General features: G+C 46.8%; 1 protein-coding gene across 1 annotated transcript in view; it reads left to right on the top strand.

Annotated features, from left to right (window-relative positions):
• LOC146187920 (uncharacterized) overlaps positions 1 to 18,966 on the top strand; it is a 35,308-nt gene extending 16,342 nt beyond the window's left edge. The window contains exons 3-4 of the mRNA XM_084604953.1: positions 7,133 to 7,525; positions 18,321 to 18,966. Of these exons, the coding sequence (XP_084461079.1) occupies positions 7,133 to 7,525; positions 18,321 to 18,615 (688 nt within the window). The 3' untranslated portion in view covers positions 18,616 to 18,966. The remainder of the gene's footprint in view (positions 1 to 7,132; positions 7,526 to 18,320) is intronic.
• Positions 18,967 to 22,445: the final 3,479 nt, after the last annotated feature.

Here is a 22,445-nt window from a genome sequence, read left to right as displayed (position 1 = left end):
GGAAAACCTCCGGCGGTCGATAATTTGAGACCAATATCACTCACATCATGTTATTTAGACTATTCGAACATGTGATTCAGAGTAGACAGACCAGATACATGGAGGAGAATGACTTATGGCCCCGGGATGTCATAGGGTTCAGGCAACATCTTAGTACGCAAGATATTATGCTTAGGATACACCATGACACAGTGAAATCAAGATCAAAAGATGGTAGGATTGGATCTGAAGAAGGCATTTGACAGTGTCAGATACGATGCTATTCTACAGGGCCTCATGGAATTGAACGTAGGGGAAAGGATGTATGAATATATAAATACCATCAGACCTTTGTTCTCTATGTAAGCAAAGGGGATAACTAGATCAGATAACATGTGAATGTGCGATGTCACCAGGTAGGGCTAAAATATAATAGACACCTAGACCGAAGAGCCCGAAGAGAAATTGTTCAACTGGCCGAAGATGCCGCTGGGGCCCAAGAACTACCGGCCTGCAACTGAGGTGACTGTCCCACCTTCCGGGTCTCACCCCCGAAAAGTGGGATAGTAACTCTGTTGGACAATTTATTTTTATTTATTTATTTGATCATACTGCAGACCCAGTGAAGGGTCCTGGCAGGAGGGGCAACAATTCCAAAGAAAACAGAAAAGCATAAAGTGCAAAAACATGAACATAAATTATACACGAGTAGAAGCAAGACAGCAAATCAATGCACGGCCTTTTCTAAGGAATCAAAGTCCTGAAGGGATGATAATGGCAAGTTATTCCATTCGGTTATGGTGCGCGGGAAAAAAGAAAATGTGAAAATGTTAGTTCTGGACGACTCGTAATGTTCTCTCTCTCTGACACTGGAGGCGACGCGCGTGCACACGTGCTGTTCTGTCCAGCTGGGGCGCAGCGGAGTCGCCGCACGGGTAGCTGGGTGTGCTTCTTAGACAGTGGTGTAAGAAGTAGATTGTTCGCGATAGCAGAAACGGCACAAAGAAAAGAGAGTCGTCTGGCACACGCGCTCTCTCACAGTGGACGCCTTTTGTACGAAACGATAAAAAGACTTGATTCAGTAAGTATCCGTTCAGGAATGGTGGTCTCCTTGTCAGCTATGAAAGGTGAGACGAGATCTGAACAGGCTAACGGTTCGTTCAGACAGTGTAAGCTGCCGATCAAATTAAAAACGAACTATTACTCACCGGAAAGCATTTCGTGTGTGTTCAGAATTGATGAATTGACTTTACCGATTCACTGCATTGATAGCATGAATGTTTTTCCAACTCGCGGCTATTGCCCCACTGGTGCATGTGTTTACTTCGTAATAATTTAACTGAAGTCAACCGCAGCTTCGTTTTGAAATAAGCGCAAGTTCCAGCTTTGCACGGGCACCTTCCGCATAGGAAAAAAAACACTTCATGGGATGACCATGTCTCCTTTGAATAAGCAAATGTAACTAGCATCGAGTTTCATCACTCTCTTAAAGGCGATACCAGCTTCCCAAATATTTCGCAACAAATACTAACCTTCGTAGCATCCCTGCCTAATCCTGAGGGAGTGGATGCAAAGAAACATAAAGCACTAAAACGTGTTATAAATTTTCTTGACATCGTTGCGCATGTATTTGCACTCCAGCTCTTTAAGCGTGTGCTTCGCATACACTTGTTTGGCTCCATCGGCACCGAACACTGAGTTTTCACAACCAGTCGAGCGCCAGAATAGCCCATATTCTCACACAGTTCAAGTCCAAACACGGCGTGAGAATCGAAATTAGATGAGACATCTTCTTCAGAGCTAGCTTCGAATCTAGCCTACCTTTCCAGAGCCTAAGCGTACCGCTGCCTCATGAACAGTTCAGTGGGGAATGTTTCACTGAATGGAGAACGCGTGTCTATTACCTACCAAGGCTTTTAAGTTGACAGATACCACTTGCACAGAAAAATGTCTCCAGCAAGCAGTTAATTTTCATCCCAAAGAGACGTTTACTTAACCTTTACTTTACTTATACCTTTACTTATACTTTACCATATTCGACAGCGCAGAATATTGACCGAGTGCGCCACTGAGCGCTTCGATTCGTGGTGCTTATAGAGCGTTCAGTATTTCGAGCATATACTAAAAATTAGATTTTCGATGCAAGAGAGAAGAAAAACAAAGTGCGCGAATTCTGTGAGACGTCAATGCACGTTAAAAAATCCTAGGTGGCCGAAAGTCTGGGAGCCATCCATTACGCTGTTTCTCATAGCCTGAGTGGCTTTGCCACATTAAGGGCCATAAGCCAAACCAGCCAACCAACCAAAAATTAGGGGACAATTAAGCCCCGCCGTTAAAGGTATGACGCGAGAGCGTTTCACACACACACGGAGAGTATTTTACAGTATTTATTTTTCTGCTTTTATTTACATTGGTTTATTCTATATGTACTGTTACTTTTATACACCGATACTTAGCAACGGCAAACACTGGCTCTCCACTCTGAGCAGTTTGACACCTATTGATTCAAATTTCATTTTTTTCCTGGTACTTGAATTAAGTATCAGTCACAAATATTTCCCGTTTCTATTACATTTTTTAAATTAGCATTACTAAGCAGTGTCGTTTTTTTTAGCATTCAGACACCTTTGAATCCGCTTTTTCATTTTTTCATCTCTTATTATTCTCATTCATCAATTACATTAATTTCATAAACTCTTCACAATTTATTTTTTTTTATCATTGTATGCAATGATAGCTTTCTTATGGAGCTCTCGATCAAATATTTTCGATACGTGGTGCAGCTACTACTACGCTGGCGGCGTTTCGAGCGAACGAGCTGTGTGTTGTCATTTAAAATCACTAACACAAATAATTCGGCGTTTGCAATGCGATCGCTGACTTCCTAAACGCACATTGCGTCCAGTATTTATCGTAGTTGTCTCCTGCCTGCTTCAGACACTGCACATTATCAATGAACTTTTCCACCTTATTCAGTTCGATTTGCGGTAAATAAAAGTCAAGCAAACAGAATTTTCTCAAGCCTTGCCGGTGAGGGTACTCTGCGAAGCGCCGCAGATGCAGCGAGCGAACTCACCACGTGCTCGGAAGGGAGCGGGAATATGGCAGTGCAAGGAGAACGCGTGGCTGGCCCCCATGTTCCCACTTTCTATTTTTCTGCCATTGATGGCGCTTCCCGTCAGGAGCAGCAGCGTCGCCGCGCGGTGCTTTGGGAGCCTATAAGGATTGAGGGGAGCCCGAGTTCGCAAACCAAGCCAACGTTTCGACAAGGAGACTCGTATGTTTTTGTAGCGAAAGCTACATTGGCCACAGTCTCGCCATTTCGCCGTGCTTGTCCGTGCCTGTCCGAAGAGCGAAGAAAGAAGTCGCGGGAGACGGTAGCTGGTAGCTGACATGGCCGAGCCATAACTGGACTTAGTGCTTCCTGACATTACGTTTGTCAGGAGCGGCCAACTTCATATGGGCGGGTGATATCACAATCGCATAGTGGGTGGAACAGCATGAAAAGACGAAGCACAAGAAGAGACGCGCTGTTCCACCCACTATGCAATTGTACCAACTCGCCCAACTGTCCATCCTATATCACAATCAGCCCGCCAAGACCCTTGCATTCACGTTATCCCTAGGCCATGCAGGTACGTTCATGCGGCTCGGTTAAAGCGGGGCTTTATATGTCTGCTGGTAGCTTACGCTATCACGTCATCATGACGGTGGGAGTGAGAACAGAAAGAGGTGCCTAGGAGAGGGCTTCGGACCACCGCGCGATAGAGGCTTTCGCCTCATCGCACTTTATTAAAGTCCCTTGATAATTTGAAAGTAGCGACACTCTCCTCCGCGCCGCGCTTTCCTCCTCGATTTTCCTCGCGCGGCGGCGGCGAGCGCTGCGCACGACACGCTTTTTCTCCTTGACGCCCGCCGGCCGGCCGCAGCAGTGAGTGAAGCGCGAGCTTTTGGGCCAGGTCTGCGCTTCAGGAGTGCACAAAATTTTTGAAAAATTGCGAGAAAAGCATTGAGAATGCCGAAAGTAAAGTTCGTGAATTGATTGGTTTCTTCTTAGAACTGTTTGAATGGGCAATACTGATAAACAAAACTTTCAGGCGAGTTCTGTGCTACAGACACTTTTTAAGTCTCATGATAAGGTTTTGCTTTGTGCACTTAATCTAGTACTGCCTCTGACTTTGTCTGGGTTTGTTTTTTTAGAGCGTGAAATCTGTCACCGCGGTAAAACTTGGGAAAACGATCCAGGCTGGTGCTTTGAACTTCAAGATCAGAGAAGGTCAAAGCAGGACTTAGTCTATTTCGCTATACTGTCAAGCTATCTCTCTAAGCATAGTATATGTCACGTGATCAACCATGAGATTGGAATATTGGTTAATTGTACATGTATTTCGATCAATTATTGAGCCAAATAAATTGATATTTAGTAAATTGCAATTAAAATCTAAATTTTAGCTGCAACATCGAACCGTATACCGTTGGAAAACTTAGGCCAAGTGTAATGGCACTGTGCTAGTTAACGATCCGCGATAATCTGCGTAATTAGTTAATTTTGTATAAAACCAAATTTTGAGCTGTTCCTTGCTGCTTCGAGGCAAGGAACAGGTTTGCAACGGCAGTCTTGATATGATGCTGATGGAGGAATTAAATAATTTTATGAGTACGCGGCCCCTCACTGACTTCGCGTGTGGTTAAAAGACAGCAGGGTACACTGGGAGAAGTGGTGGGCCCTATTGCCGACACACTGAAGTTCTGGGGCAAGCATGCTGTGGTCTCATGCGCTATGTAAAAGAGCTTGATTTCATTGAACGCAAGAATCAAATAAAAAAATTACAAGGTACACATAGGTCTTCAACGTGCGGAAATGAGAAAGCATATAACTGCCAATTCATTAACTACTGCTATCCTATCTATCACTATATCTACTAATGCCAGAGACCTATCGTAACTGTCACTATCCGCAACGAACACTATCACCTCACTATCCGGGCCTATTACTATCATTTACTATTATTATCCGTAACAGTCACCATCATTACCTATCACTATTCATAACCACCACTATTTAATCTGATGCCGCCCCATGACCTATTGATATACTTCAATTTTCATTGACTTACGTTGTCAGTCATATCTATTATCTGATAATATCTGACGAGACAACTATACATTGACTTTTAATTCTTATACTTTCTTGTTTTCTCATAAATGGAGGTGGGAAAAGAGCAAGCCACAGAAATAACTGGCTACTATCAGAGCGAGGTTCATGTCTCTGTCGAGGAGGCTTCCTTTACTTCAGGACAGGCCGGTGAGAGAAAATTGATGGAACTGCATTTGGCCTGTTTTTCTTTTTTGAGTTCGTGTAATATTGGCGGCTCAAACTGGTCTTCAGTGAAATGTAGCTAGAACATAGAGCGATGAGTTAATCACTCAGGCTAGGTGAAAAAGAAATCTTGCATACAATTGAAATGAGTAAAATGTTACAGTGTTAAGAATTGTTGCTCGCAAAATTTTCCCCTATTTTTACATCATAACTATAATCATTATTGATTGTTTAAGTTTCGTAAATACAGAAAATTGATGCAATGATTCCGGCTGATTTGACATCGATGGGATAACTTTCCTCGCAATAAATGAATGCGCGGAATCGCGATTTTAGAGCTCCAGCTTTCAAAGCGAAGGTAACCTGCCAACGCCTAGTAGTCATGGTCAAAGTGAAGCGTGTATGATCATATGAACACCTCCTGCACATTGGCCGTATCCCTGATAAAACGAACGCATATTTTTTAACCCACGCGTGCGTCGAAGCATGGCAACACATTCAAGAATTGAAAAAAAAAAAATTGCCGTACGACCTAACTAGCGCAGATTACCCGCAATACCTCAGGTTTACTTGCCAAAGAGTTTTTCATGGCCAGCATTAATTGCTCCCGAGTAACCGACGCACATTACAAGTACAAACTGGAAAGGCTAGCTCCTCTACAAGTCCGAATTTTGATTTTTTGTGAAGGAGGCCAGGGATCCTAGCTTAATCGCGACAAATGCAATCGAGAGACTGTAAGTTTCCAGTTATCTCTGACAGCAAAAAGCAGATTATAGCGCCCTGTTTCTGACTGTACAGAAGTCGAAGCGTGTTAAATGATGGAGCCTTGGAGCCTCGCAGAATATTCAGCATGCTGCAGAGGACAACCTTATTTTTATACAATGAATATGCTGCCGCCGCAAAAATATTGAGGAGCAAGCAGGAATAAAAAACGCAGCGTCAGGTGACGCGTTATTACGGGGAGTGAGAAAGCACCCGACGTCGCAAACAGCTCTGTTCTTTCTATGAATAAACGTCTTTCGACTAATCTTGTGAATCCATTGACTCGTGCGCAAGCCGTCACGCTTGACTTGAGATATCATGAACACCGCATAACCATCTTCAGGCCGCTTGCTGCATTGTACGAGCAAGAAGAGCACGGCATAGAGCTTGCACGCTGCAATAAAAGCACAGCGCGCAATATTCGCTCGCCGAGACTAGGAGAAAAATGGCGCGAAGGAAAAAGAAAACACAAGGAAAACGCCGGACGCGCGTCGGTTTCCAATGGCAACGGCAGGGAGACCAATCGTCGCTCAGGAAATCGGGCGGAGAGCCGGCCTTCAGCGAAGGGGCGCGCAAGGGGCGAGGAGGAGGCGAGGAGGTAGCGCGGCGGCGGCAAAGTTCAATCGTTGGCGTAACTTTCAAAGTATCAAGGGGTTTTACACTTTATTGGTGAAAAGTGCCCTCTATGGCATATATGAAGGTGAAACCATAGAATAAACTACTATGTGCAAAAGCCAGGTCTTTAGTTTCAAGCCGAACCTAAGTGTAGCCATGCAGATAGCGTAACTCCCTGTTTAAACACAAGCTAAATCACAGCAATTTTGTTTTTTCAGGCGAATTCAAGTCCCATTCTTGAAACGCTGGCTTAGCTTGCGAACTGAAGTTCCCCTCAATCCTTGTTCGGTTTTCTTTCATAGCTGCGCGGAGTGTAACAACTTACACGCGAGAGGTGCTCGTGTCTATTATTCTCGTGAGAAAAAGACGGGGAAACTTGCGCTTGTTTGCTCGTTGGCAAATAACTGGCATATGCGTCATCTTATGGACGTGCTGCGTGGGGCGCGCGTGATGCAGGTACTTCGCTGCAAACCTGCTCGAGTGGGCGCAGGAACATGGGTTCTCGGGCGTTCACTTGGATTGGCGCGGGTTCGACTCCCACTTGTGCAGTCGACCCGGGAACGACGCCGCCTTAGGAATGATTGTGCGACACCTTCGCGAACTGGCTGCCCTCAACCGCGTTCCCTTTGTCGTCGCCTTGTCCGCATCCACACCGCAGCCGGCGGAGCTGGTTGACTTTTACTTGCTGGAGGGTGACCGCTGCGCTCGCCTCGAGGACACCGGATTTGACGCGTTATTTCGCAGGCTTCGCGAGTCGGACGCCGTTGCGAGATTCTCCATATGCTGGCCTGTATCGGCCGCTGTTGAGACGTTCAACAGGGTCGTCGCAGCCAAGGGAAGCCGTCTGAGGTAAAGTGCTTAACAGAAAGTTTGTTTTCCTATACTGGCGGACATTTTGTGGTTCTGCAGTGAAGGCTAGAAAGAAAAGGGAAGGTGACGGGCTTCTGTCTCCTTCCCATGGAGAGTGGGTTGCTTGTATCTCATTCTACTTCCCCTTCACCCCAGCGCGCTCCTACTACGAACAATACAAGCCATTGCAAGATGACAAAGGCGTACCTTCTGTTCTTTGACACCGATAGCACTACAGGCCCCATTCACCCGAAAATCAGGCGTGGCCGCTGTAAGCGAAAAATGATGAGCGTGGCGCTGACAGGCACATGGTATCTGGCAGCTGACATGATCACGAAATCACTGGATTTAGGTTACTTTTAGCAGGAGCTGCTAACTCTGTACTCTTCATTCATATGGGAGGGTGATATTAGAATCAGCCTGCGAGGACTTGCACGCTGGGTCACGTTGCCCGGGACATAGGCCACGCAGGCATGCTCATGGTTATGCCGTGTGGTAGCGTATACGCTATAGCGTCATGCCCTTAAAGGCAGAGCTTAAGTGTCTCCCATAATTTGTTGGTTCTCCAGGATGAAATAACGTAGCAGTGAGAACGCTAGCTGGATCTTTGGAGCAAAGAAACGCTAGCCTGAAAGATGGAATACGTTCTCTTTTTTCTAGTAAGCATATTTGTTTCGGCCTTCATGCATTAGCTCGATTTAGTAGCCGTCGATAACTGAAACTTGCAAGGTGCGATGACGCAGTGTGCTTAGCTTAACACTTGCTGAACCGTTCACTTCTCTCAGGTATACGTATAAGGAATACAGCATAGGTTTAAAGCATGTGTCATGTTCCGGTTAACACAGCGAAATTGTCTCGTTTGGGCTGCATAAGCATATTGCTGCGGACCATTATAATCTTTGTTTTTTTTTTTACACAGCCGCCGGCAGGCTGCCTTATCACTCTGATTCTAGTGCACGGATCAATCCTGGCGCCGTATTACAGACAGCTCACACTCACAATCACACTCACACTCACAATCTTCCTATTGGCCAGCGGCAACACCGCGGGAGTGGCCTTTCGTTAAGTCATCGACGTCTGCTGTTTACGTCATGAACACACTTGAAGTGATGACGTTGGCTACCGGCGAATTGTGAGCGGAGGCTGTGAGCGACGCGAACCGCTCACAACTCGTTTGTGAGCGCGCTCACAAAGGAAAAATGGCGGCGGTCTATGCGGCGGCCGGCGTTCTCGTGAGGCGGTAGCGGCGGCGCCCCGACGCCATCATCGGCGAAGGACGGTGTACGAAGACTGTTTGACGTGCCGGGCGAGATGTTTCGACGCATGTTGCTACTCGAGAAGGATATAGGACAGTGACTGTGCGACGCGACGAACTGAGATAGGTGTGTGCGGCCGAGTGCGCTGTCTGTGTGGCGGCAGATACTGTTTGCACTGCGCTTTTTCCGAGCTCCTAGTGGCTTCCAAACCGCTACTGGCAACGAGGCGAACATCGGCCTCGCGCAGCCGACACTTCGAAAGCGTTTGCGGCATGCAGCAAGGCGGCGGCGAAGAAAGGCTTCCTTCGTCACGGCATCATACCGGGCGTCATCGGGTTTGTCGACGGCCCATCGGGCGTCTACGAGTAGCCTTGCGATGTCCCTGTTTTCAGATATGAGATGCCGACATGATTTGGGCCATGAACCTCCCTACGTGGTATCTTGGCATGATGCTTTCTTCTGGCGGCCTTCTCGGCTGCACACAGGCATGACACAGGCCGAGGAAGGCCTTCTGCGAGGCGTCGAATTCACGACAGTGAGCCGTGCTGCTCTTTGCAAGATAAGTTACGGTAGGCTCCACATGCCTCACATGTATTGCCGTTCTTGGGCTTTTATAAAAGCTGAAACGTAAGACACGTCGTACATTTTTGAAATGCCTACGTAAGAAACGAATATGGGAATGCGTGTGTTTGATGCCTGTATTGAGTAGGAATGGGGCACCATTTATACCGATATGAAGTGCAAGGCTGTCCTTACAGCAGTGTTGCTGAAACTTTCAATCATTCATTGTCTGCACTCCCATGAATGTCATCGTCAGCAAGACCTGGCAATGAGCTACTTGATGCGACTCTTCCACTGTGTCAGCAAGGCTGTTAAAGTTTATGAGGCTGTTGAGGTCGACAACGACGAAGAATGTGCTTAACAGCGTGCCATGTTCGGTTATGCTGGTGAAAGGGGCACCTGTTGGAGACATGGCTGCCAGTGCATGGCATCCCGGTCCGGAGTCTTCATAACGGCTATAGAACAAGGCATACACCTCCACAAGGTTAATGGTGGATAACTGCGTAGGCGTGCTGAAGAGCCGCTTCCAGTGCTTGCAAAAATACTAGACGCTCCTCTACCAGCCAGAGCGTGTAACATGTGCCGTGTTGCATAACTTCTTTGGATGTCTTCCTGCCTGCAGACGAGAAGGGTGCTGCTGGCTTGGTCAAGAAAGGGTCACATCTGTGTACCGGCTACTTGGAAGTGGGATCACTATTGCCATGCATACCTCTAGGGAAAAGCCATACAGAATCATGTTAGCCTGTTCCACAGAACCTGCCACCAGAGCTGGCTGGCACAGCTGCCCATGGTGCGGCAACAGCTGCGGCGTCAATGTCAGCACAACAATCGGCTATGATATACCACACGTAGCTGACCAACTCATCGCAGGCAGCCAAGTGCAGCGCCTTCTCGTTTCATGTCTGTGCCAGAAACCTTTGTGATAATGATGAATCTTCTCGTACCTCATCTGTCAAGTCAAATTTTTCTTCGTACCCCCCCCCCCCCCCATTCACTGTTGCTTGCAACCGTGCATGTTGGTGTTTGTGTGTGTGCCTGTGTTTGAGTACATAATTAAAGTGTTTCACATAGAGGCAGCAATTGTGATGCCTATCGGAATGGGAAAGTCTCACAGAAGTTTTTTAGAAGCACGTGTATCAACTGTGCCCCTTTATTTTCCTGCAGCGTTTCACACGCTTGAATATGCAGCAGCGAAACCAACTGCCTGCAATAGCACAGGCAGTTATTTGCACGTGCTGCACAATTGTGCTACACAGAGAAGACATACACGAATAATTTTTTAGAGCCTGTAAGCTGGCACTGTACTCATCGCAGGTCTGACACACTTCAGAAACAAGAAATGAAAGTATTGTGCATAAAACTGCGACTCAGAGGCATGACACAAAAGAATAGTTGCTTAATGATTACAGGCTTGCATAGTAGTTGTCATAGGTTTGGCACATTTCAGAAGCAGGAAACAAAGTATGGCTCTTAACAGTGGAGAAACATGACACAAGTAGTGCTATGTACAATGTTTGCATAAGGTAGTCTCCATTAGTGAACCTTCCAGGACTACAGGCCTGCATATACTGTTAGGACGCATAGAAAGCATTTGCTTAATGCTAAAAAGTGTAAAGCTGACAAATTGAATGCATAATATTGCGAGTTTTAGGGCTCACAGTGATTGTAGCGTACGCAGAAAAACATCACATATGCATGAAGCAAATGGTGTGTGGGCAGAAGGTATCGCTCAAAAACAAAGCAACTCAGTCATGAGAACAAAGAAAAAAAATACAGAGCACACTACAATGAAAGCTACATCGAAAGCCCTGTCACGGTGGCACTGCAGTGAATGAAGGCTTCGGGTTCAGTCATGGCAGGGGTGGAAGCATTCCCATGATCATGTTCTTTCCTAAACTATCCAGCTACATACAAACAGATGATCATGCAAGGACAGAGCTTCATTTTGGCCTACACTACATGCTTCACAGTCGTTTTGTATTTCCTAAAGAGAAACAAATAGAACCACGGAGCCTGCATGTTGCACTTTCAGCACTTTTCTCATTGATACTAGTAGGCGCCGACCGAAAACACCTTCGCAAGTTGTCTTTGTCTATTTCCGTGTCAAGCGCTCCATGAAATTTTATCGCTGCAGGCCCTGAACTTCGACTGCATTCTATTAGATTTTCAGCATGCTCACGGCACTTGCACGGCACTTCGATTACCGACGACGCTAAAAAAAGCAGCACCTTCTGGGGGAATCAGCTGTTTGCTTGCAGGCCGCCATGTGCACGCCATGACGCCGCCCGCGCACCCTCGCGGCAACAAAAGTTACCTAATAGCAAGTATAACTACAAAACTAAGAACGCTTCAACTTGAGTTCAATGTTAATCAATACTAAAAATAGTATCTTGCCAAAATAAACCTTATGTTTGTTTTATTTATTGCGTATTAGTTGCGTCGTGTTAGAAAAAGTTAGGAGACGGTCCCTGCTCAGTTTTGTGCCACACTGTGGCATCAACGTTTGCCGAGGATTCGGGACTACTAGGGCGGAGCCACGCTAAAAGTCGCTGGTAATTGGACGATTTCGCATACTCGTCACGATTGACGTCTCAAGGCTGCGTCACAGCTTCGTAATTTTGACGTCACGCTCACAAACTTGTGAGCGGAGTCCGTAATTCGGCCCCTGTATTCTTTGAGTTTGTTTATACTCGTTGTCACGAGGCGCAACTTTATCATTTTCTTTGTCGCGCAAGATGCGCCGAGGCTTTATCTAGATTTTTCTTTACAGTCTTTAAAATGAGCGCTGACGGGGGCGACCGTCATTCTTTATTCGACGACCAACGAGCACATTTGCTGCAATCACCGCCGCCGAGTTGCTCAGGGGCCGTATTACGGACTCCGCTCACAAGTTTGTGAGCGTGACGTCAAAATTACGAAGCTGTGACGCAGCCTTGAGACGTCAATCGTGACGAAGTACGAAATCGTCCAATTACCAGCGACTTTTAGCGTGGCTCCGCCCTAGTAGTCCCGAATCCTCGGCAAACGTTGATGCCACAGTGTGGCACAAAACTGAGCAGGGACCGTCTCCTAACTTTTTCTAACACGACGCAACTAATACGCAATAAATAAAACAAACGAAGGTTTATTTTGGCAAGATGCTATTTTTAGTATTGATTAACATTGAGCTCAAGTTGAAGCGTTCTTAGTTGTGTAGTTATACTTGCTATTAGGTAACTTTTGTTGCCGCGAGGTTGCGCCGGCGGCGTCATGGCGTGCACATGGCGGCCTGCAAGCAAACAGCTGATTCCCCGAGAAGGTGCTGCTTTTTTTAGTGTCGTCGGTAATCGAAGTACCGTGCAAGTGCCGTGAGCATGCTGAAAATCTAATAGAATGCAGTCGAAGTCCAGGGCCTGCAGCGATAAAATTTCATGAAGCGCTTGACACGGAAATGGACAAAGGCAACTTGCGAAGGTGTTTTCGGTCGGCGCCTACTAGTATCGATGAGAAAAGTGCTTAAAGTGCAACGTGCAGGCTCCGTGGTTCTATTTGCTTCTCTTTAGGAAATGCAAGACGACTGTGAAGCATGTAGTGTAGGCCAAAATGAAGCCCTGTCCTTGCATTATCATCTGTTTGTATGTAGCTGGATAGTTAAGGAAAGAACATGATCATGGGAATGCTTCCACCCCTGCCATGACTGAACCCGAAGCCTTCATTCACTGCAGTGCCACTGTGACAGGGCTTTCGATGTAGCTTTCATTGTAGTGTGCTCTGTATTTTTTTTTCTTTGTTCTCATGACTGAGTTGCTTTGTTTTTGAGCGATACCTTCTGCCCACACACCATTTGCTTGATGCATATGTGATGTTTTTCCGCGTACGCTACAATCACTGTGAGCACTAAAACTCGCAATATTATGCATTCAATTTGTCAGCTTTACACTGTTTAGCATTAAGCAAATGCTTTCTATGCGTCCTAACTGTAAATGCAGGCCTGCAGTCCTGGAAGGTTCACTAATGGAGACTACCTTATGCAAACATTGTACATAGCACTACTTGTGTCATGTTTCTGCACTGTTAAGAGCCATACTTTGTTTCCTGCTTCTGAAATGTGCCAAGCCTATGACAACTACTATGCAAGCCTGTAATCATTAAGCAACTATTCTTTTGTGTCATGCCTCTGAGTCGCAGTTTTATGCACAATACTTTCCTTTCTTGTTTCTGAAGTGTGTCAGACCTGCGATGAGTACAGTGCCAGCTTACAGGCTCTAAAAAATTGTTCGTGCATGTCTTCTCTGTGTAGCACAATTGTGCAGCATGTGCAAATAATTGCCTGTGCTATTGCAGGCAGTTGGTTTCGCTGCTGCATATTCAAGCGTGTGAAACGCTGCAGGAAAATAAAGGGGCACAGTTGATACACGCGCTTCTAAAAAACTTCTGTGAGACTTTCCCATTCCGATAGGCATCACAATTGCTGCCTCTATGTGAAACACTTTAATTATGTACTCAAACACAGGCACACACACAAACACCAACATGCACGGTTGCAAGCAACAGTGAATGGGGGGGGGGGGTACGAAGACAAATTTGACTTGACAGATGAGGTTCGAGAAGATTCATCGTTATCACAAAGGTTTCTGGCACAGACATGACACGAGAAGGCGCTGCACTTGGCTGCCTGCGATGAGTTGGTCTGCTACGTGTGGTATATCATAGCCGATTGTTGCGCTGGCATTGACGCCGCAGCTGTTGCCGCACCATGGGCAGCTGTGCCAGCCAGCTCTGGTGGCAGGTTCTGTGGAACAGGCTAACATGATTCTGTATGGCTTTTCCCTAGAGGTATGCATGGCAATAGTGATCCCACTTCCAAGTAGCCGGTACACAGATGTGACCCTTTCTTGTCCAAGCCAGCAGTACCCTCCTCGTCTGCAGGCAGGAAGACATCCAAAGAAGTTATGCAACACGGCACATGTTACACGCTCTGGCTGGTAGAGGAGCGTCTAGTATTTTTGCAAGCACTGGAAGCGGCTCTTCAGCATGCCTACGCAGTTATCCACCATTAACCTTGTGGAGGTGTATGCCTTGTTCTATAGCCGTTATGGAGAGTCCGGACCGGGATGCCATGGCACTGGCAGCCATGTCTCCAACAGGTGCCCCTTTCACCAGCATAACCGAAAATGGCACGCTGTTAAGCACATTCTTCGTCGTTGTCGACCTCAACAGCCTCATAAACTTTAACAGCCTTGCTGACACAATGGAAGAGTCGCATCAAGTAGCTCATTGCCAGGTCTTGCTGACGATGACATTCATGGGAGTGCAGACAATGAATGATTGAAAGTTTCAGCAACACTGCTGTAAGGACAGCCTTGCACTTCATATCGGTATAAATGGCGCTCCATTCCTACTCAATACAGGCATCAAACACACGCATTCCAATATTCGTTTCTTACGTAGGCATTTCAAAAATGTACGACGTGTCTTACGTTTCAGCTTTTATAAAAGCCCAAGAACGGCAATACATGTGAGGCATGTGGAGCCTACCGTAACTTATCTTGCAAAGAGCAGCACGGCTCACTGTCGTGAATTCGACGCCTCGCAGAAGGCCTTCCTCGGCCTGTGTCATGCCTGTGTGCAGCCGAGAAGGCCGCCAGAAGAAAGCATCATGCCAAGATACCACGTAGGGAGGTTCATGGCCCAAATCATGTCGGCATCTCATATCTGAGAACAGGGACATCACAAGGCTACTCGTAGACGCCCGATGGGCCGTCGACAAACCCGACGACGCCCGGTATGCTGCCGTGACGAAGGAAGCCTTTCTTCGCCGCCGCCTTGCTGCATGCCGCAAACGCTTTCGAAGTGTCGGCTGCGCGAGGCCGATGTTCGCCTCGTTGCCAGTAGCGGTTTGGAAGCCACTAGGAGCTCGGAAAAAGCGCAGTGCACACATTATCTGCCGCCACACAGACAGCGCACTCGGCCGCACACACCTATCTCAGTTCGTCGCGTCGCACAGTCACTGTCCTATATCCTTCTCGAGTAGCAACATGCGTCGAAACATCTCGCCCGGCACGTCAAACAGTCTTCGTACACCGTCCTTCGCCGATGATCGCGTCGGGGCGCCGCCGCTACCGCCTCACGAGAACGCCGGCCGCCGCATAGACCGCCGCCATTTTTCCTTTGTGAGCGCGCTCACAAACGAGTTGTGAGCGGCTCGCGTCGCTCACAGCCTCCGCTCACAATTCGCCGGTAGCCAACGTCATCACTTCAAGTGGGTTCATGACGTAAACAGCAGACGTCGATGACTTAAAGAAAGGCCACTCCCGCCGTGTTGCCGCTGGCCAAGAGGAAGATTGTGAGCGTGAGCCGTCTGTAAAACGGCCCCAGTTCTTTTGTGGGCGCAAAGCAGCCCAATAAATAGTTGATTTCAGTGCGATTACGCCTGTCTTCTCTTTCGTGCCTACAGCCTTGTCACTACCACGTGACAATATTAAATACACTGACACCATATTTTGTTACGTTTCCTGTCGCTATCGTTCATGACGACAAAAGCAGCAGATGGGCGAACTAACGACCAATCAAATACACAGCTGGTCTCCCCACGTTGCCACATAGCCACCTCCTGCAACCGCGTCAAGTCTGGTTGAGCCATGCGGAGTCCGAGTACGGGCCATGCTGAGTCACTTACTGTTGCAGAACCGACGCCTAATTCATCTGCCGACACTTTATATGTTATGCAAGCTGTTTGCTGCACTTCTAAAGGTAAGGGCAGTCTGTACCAATAATAACTGCGCCCACTGCATGACATGTGCACGGACGCTCCTTCCTCTAATGGGGCAGAAACACATGCATGCAATGCGCGCTATCTTGATTGATCCAGATCGTCTTCACATTTCGAAATGCTGCAGACATCTTGCGAGACTGAGTACAGATTAGCGCCGGTAAATTCCACAGGCATGTGAAATGCGTCGTCTTCAGAGCTGCGAGGAAATACAGTGTCTATGCCGTGCGCTGGAGCGTCTAGATGGACGCCCACTGACTGAAATTAAGATCTTAGGTCCCTGGCCACCGCGATCGTCTGCGGTGAAGGACTCCCAGGCACTGCTCCGCTTTATGAAAAGTACAGGACTGATCGAAAGGCTATGATTCTTTATGTTACGTGATATGACTGTGACGTGATGTGATGTGGCATGTCTGTGATGTGACTGTTCTGTCTTCACCCATCCCTCTCTCACCCACAACTTTTATACCCACCTACCCCTCTCCCCCAGTGCAGGATAGCAAACCAGTTCCTTTACCCCGGTTAACCTCCCTGCCTTTCCTCCTCATCTTCCTCCTCCTCCTCCTTCAGAGCTGGCTCGTCAGGGCGACATCGGTTTGAGGCACGTTTGAGGGTGACAGGCAGAGGTGGGCAGCTTCGTGAGGTTTGAACATTAACGTTTAATGTTGCTCACAAATCACACCAGACATTTCGTCCCCTGTAGCAATAGAACAACATTAGACGTTTTGAAATCTGCTGCTTATGTTTAACCTTCAATGAAGAATAAAGAAATTATCCTTAGAGCTATTTTTAGTTACACAGTATCGGGAACCCAGATATAGAGTTGAACAGAGGCGGGCAACCTATTGAGGTCTCAATCCAAATGAGGCTGCCCATCTCTGGTGAGGTCTGCCACAAGCAGCGTGAAGACTTTTCCCGGGACCTGCGTCACAGTTAATCATTATAACGAGATTTTTAGCTCAACCAAGGCGCGCACAAAAATGGAGCCAAAAGTCAATGTGACTGTAAAACCAGCTACAAGAATTACTTATGTGAGGCAAAACAAGTGATTAAGTGATACGATGTGAACTTAATAAATCAGGAAAAGGTTAAAACTGGTTTGGGATGCAACAGAAGCATATTGTCACGTGATGGTGACAAGGTCGATGACAGAAATGAAGAGTGAGTGATTTCATTGAAGAAACTCTTTATTGGGCTGACTTGCGCCCGCAAAAGAACTAAGCAACTTGGCAGCGGCGATAGCAACAAACGTGCTCGTCGGTCGTCGAACAAAGAATGCCGGTCGCACTCGTCAGCGCTCAATTTAAAGGCTGCTCAGAACGTCGCAAACTGCTACTAGCACAACCTGGAACATTGTAGAAACGTACGCGAGTGATCAGAATCTTCGAGACAGATCTTGGTGCATCTTGCGCTACAACGAAACTGATAAGGTGCGCCTCGCGACATCGAGCATTAATAAACAAATTATACAGAACTGATACGCAAACCAGAATCAGAGTGATAAGGCCGCATGCCAGCGGCTGCAAAAAAAAAAAAACAACAAATACAGTTTTGTAGGTTTCGCGGCAATATTGACCCAGAAAGGAATGCGATTTCGTTTTCTAGAAAGGCTATTGACGATACTCTAACGCAGCGAACCTTCTGTTTGTCAATTGTGGCTGCCTAAATATTGCACAAGTGAGCCGGCTGATGTTCTTGCGACTGTTCTTGTGTTCGTGAAGTATAGGGAACGGCGCTTGCCAGGTGAGCTATCATGACAGTGGATGGCCAATTTGGTACTTTTATCTCCCACGTTAAAATTATGCTTCTGCAGTCTTGTTCGCGCAGCAGCTGGTCTGGCAAGCTTACTCTTTGGCCCAAGACAAAGGGTTAGAATATATGCGACCATCATGGAACTTGAGCCAAAATGAATCTTTATGCCTTAATTGCTATGCATTGTTTAATTGGGTAGGCTGGTTTGTTGGCAACTCTACAACGTCTGGGAAGGCGTTGAGGAGAGCAAAAGTTAACTTGCTTTTTTTATATTAAAAAAAAAAACTGACCACAGTTGTATTGCGTATGTGCTCTCTGTCTGCTCGTCTTCAAGCGCTATTATTCCATGATAAGTGGCCATTTACAGAATTACAGGAAACGGAGTCGTATACGACTCCATGTCATCTGAAACATTAAATAAAGCACAGACTGGCTATTGTGCAGTTCAAGCATGTCAGTGCACTGCTTGTTGCAGGTTCGTTGGCTTGGCGCAGCGGAGCCCCTTCTGCCAGCTTGAGTCCAGCGGCAGGTTCCAAGAGTGCCGCATTGGAGAGCTGCCGCTCCCACAGGATCAAGGCGGAACCGGACTGGTCTTCCGGTACCGCGCCGCGGACACGGTGGCAGTGAACGTGAAGAACTACACAACAATATGGCAGGGCCTGGACCTGCAGGTGGACCCCATGTGCGCCATCTACTCGGACGGGGACTTCGACGACCCTCTGGGAGAATGCGGTGATCCGTTTCCGCTGCTCCGGGCCCTCTTGTCTTAAAGGCATGTGTCCGTGTGTGCAAGACGATGACATGACTACGAACTAAAACGCAGTGCTATGTAGGCTCGTTCCTCTTAAGTGTTCCCAAGGCTAACGAACCCTTTACGTTGGTTAGGTAGTTAAACTTGTAAGAAGGATGCACTCCGTCAGGGACAGAAGTTGATATGCGTCGGATTCTGCACTGAAGACGCATGGATATAAAACGTGCCAGACGCTAATCTTTTCTTCGTCGGGGCTATCGGTGTTGGGAACGAAAACTAGACCGGAACAAACTGGTTTCTCATTATATTGTGGCATAAAATGTAAGAACGTTGCACCTGAACCCTGATTTCTTGACGTATCTTCAAACCCAAGCGTGTATTTTACCTCTGGCAATAATGACTCTCTTCAAGTAAGACCTGGTGCCCGGCGAGAGCACGCCAGCCTCTGGACTCTTGCGAGGAAAGTCGGACGTTGTCCTCACTCTTCGTTTTGCGAAGAATGAAGCAAAAGGGATTAAAGCTAAATGGTAATATTTAATAAGGCCGGCTGGTACATTCTAGTAATTCAGTTATTGTAGGCGGCGTAAAATGTGTCATTTAAGTATGACTGGAGTTCTCGTAATGCTTTTATTGGTTCGAATATGTGTCGTTGTTCTAACGCTGTTTCCGAAATGCATCTATGGTGTGGAAAGGCCTATGCTCCTCACAAACCCTTTGATGCTGAAGAAAAGCACTAGCTGTAGCGTTCAAGAAGCGTGCGTATCTGGTCTTGTGTTCTAGAATAGCAGCTTGGGCATGTTGGTTATGCATCTTGAGGTAACAGCGCGGAACACAGGACGGGAGCACAAGGTTAGAGGACGACACAACGAGTGCTGACTTTCAACAGCGTTTATTTTGGAAAAACCCTCAACTTCTTATACCCTAACGCCACAGATCGCGTACAAATGACTTGCAGATATCAGCAAAGTTAAAAAAAAATAAACATAAATATAGATAAATAAATACACGTGCCGCATAACCTTCTCTTGCACACAGCGTGGTGCACTCTCTAAACACTCATGGAGACGATTGCACATTCAGCAGTTCGATTTCTTTTTGTGTTAACAGCAGGGACGGTTTGCTTGCACATCGTTCCTGCAGTCTAGCTGTCTCAGCGGCTTCAATTATCTCACGAACCAGCGCCTCATTATGTTTTGCTAGCACTTTACATTGTGTGAATTGCACGGAGCAAGTTTTTGACGCGCGTCTCTTACATGGATCCCCAAATGCCTGCTTTTTTGTTCGACGTTGCTTTTGTGTTGTTTCAGCCTGTCATTTGTGCACCTTCCAGTCTGTCCTGCGTATTCCTTCCCACACTTCAAGGGTATGGAATAAACAACGCCTTCCGCGCGCTCCACAAATCGACTCTGGTGGTTTGTTACGCACCCCCTAGGCCTTTGCAATCCATCAGCGTTTACACGTCGGCAGAGGCTTTTCAATTTTTCAGGAGCAGTAAGCACTACATTAACGCCTGCTCTACGACCGATCTTTTTTAAGCGATGGGAAATGTTGTGCACATACGGTATGGCCACAATCCTGCGCTTGTTTGTTGTCTCCCTGTTCTCGTCACCTAGTTGGGCACCGACACGCTCGAGTCTTAACTTCTTGTTCAAATGTTCCGCAACAGAAACAAGCAAATGTGATGGGTACCCAGATCCTGAAAGGCGGTCAACCTGGCGATGAAAACTGGCCTCCATGGTGTGAGTGCATGACTTCTTGAGAGCATTTGACAAACAAAGGTTTGCAACTGCTCTTTTCACAAGTTTGGAATGAGCCGAGTAGAAAGGGAGTGGCGCCTTGTCACCTCTGGGTTCATAAGCCCAGCTTGTATGCTTCGAGGTAGAGCTTGATGGGCTGACGACCTTGGTCAGGTGTATCTTCTGGCCTTTGGTCGGGGAGAAGAAATACATCTCTGTTGCCTGCTAACTGCGTCTATGAAACCAATCGTCGTACTCTTGTTGAGTGTTGGTGTTCTCCTGCGAACTTGGTTACCAGAACCTCACTTTATACGTTTCGGAAATGGGCGATACCTCGTTCAATGCCTAGTCCTCGATCCGGTAGCAACGGGTGTTTCCCTCGGCGACGAATTTGCAGGTTTCGATATCCCTGGAGCCCACAGAGACTAAGATGCTTAATCGAGGCCTTAGATCAATTCTTCATCGAGGATGTTCAGAGCAACGATAGGAATCGAAATTGCCGCAATAGATATGGCGTTGTTCGTCGAAAGCAGGACCAGCTTTGAGAGAAGGTCGATGATCGCCCAATCGTTGTTCAGAAAATCCATGTCCAAAATCATTTCACGGAAGCACTGCTGCAGGACAACATAGCTTGAGGGATAAGATGGTCTGTTCATTTTTACTGCTTCGGTGCGTCGTCCTGATCGCGAAATAAAGTTGGCCCCAGAGGTGCTCATCAGCGGGTCATCCCAAGTGGTCGTCACTTTCTTAAGCTGAGTGGCGGATGTTCACTGATGACTGATTAGTCGGCGCCTGTGTGCACTAAAGGTGCGTTGAGAATAGGCCGATTTAGGTCGGCAGACCATCGCCAGACGCATTTTTTGCGTGGATATTACTTGTCGCACTGCGTCGACCATGACAATGCGCCGATGTTCGGCTGGCGAAGTTGTTTGTCGCTCGAAGCCGAGAGTTGAGCGGTCGGGCTGCTGTCCACCAAGTTACACTACGACAACGGGATGCCTCTCTGTCTTCGCTAGAGATAGGCATTTGACCTCAAAAATATCCAACCTCACCTAAACCTCAACAAAAATTTCCTGGCCTCACTCAAGTTCAACCTCACGCATTGAGGTTGAGGTCTGACAAGGTGACTTCACCTCAATTTTTCTGGCGCCACCACCGACCTAACTCAATCTCACCTCAAACTCCAAGTGAGAGTTTGAGGTCGGTTGTTCGACCACAAAAAAAAGATAGAAAAGCTTTTTCACTTAACAACGCTAATTATAAAACATCATGGCGCAACTTCTTTACGGTGATACGCCAGAATTAGGGTATAAATTTTAAATAACATTGAATATGATGAGGCTTAGTGGTAAAGTAAAAAAAATAAAATGAACCTTTGCCAGCGGGACGACTGATTCATAGCAGGCTGACCTAATAACGGTAGTATAATTGGTCAGTTTTAACTCTTCAAATTTCATTTTTATAATTTGTTTTGATATGGTGACTTTTCGTACGATCTGATTCCTCGCTGTAATGCTTCTGTGTCATTGGCGCTGCTAGATGGGAACCCCCGAAAGTCTGCAGTGAAACTCCGCACACATAGTGTTTCCTCCATGACAAGTAATTAATATTTTCTTGGTGAAAACGTTTTCCTATTATTTGAAATCGAATCGAATGACAAACTCACAAGCAATATAATGTTTATTCATTGTTACGTCTCTGTTAAAAAAACAAAACAGATCTACCACTTAAGTATATATGAAGTTGTAATCATCATCATCCTCAGCCTGATTATATCCACTGCAAGGCGAAGACCTCTCCCATATTCCCCCAATTAACCCGGTTTTGTGCTAGCTGCATCCACTTGACCCCTGCGAACTTCTTAGCCTCATCCGCCCACCTAACTTTCTGCAGCCCCCTGCTACGCTTTCCTTCCCTTGGAATCCAGTTTGTTACCCTAAGTGACCATTGGTTATCCTCTCTTAGCACTACATGTCCTGCCCATGCCCATTTCTTCTTCTTGATTTCCACAAGAATGTCAGTGATTGGAGTTATTTCTCTGACCCACTTTGCACGTTTCCTATCTCTTAACGTTATCATTACCATTTTTCTTTCCATAGCCCTCTGCGTCGTC

The sequence above is a fragment of the Amblyomma maculatum genome, chromosome 5 (assembly GCF_055883805.1).
Source record: "Amblyomma maculatum isolate TAMU_Amacu chromosome 5, ASM5588380v1, whole genome shotgun sequence".
NCBI classification, from domain to species: Eukaryota; Metazoa; Arthropoda; class Arachnida; order Ixodida; family Ixodidae; genus Amblyomma; species Amblyomma maculatum.
This window is presented reverse-complemented; position numbering and strand designations above follow the sequence as displayed.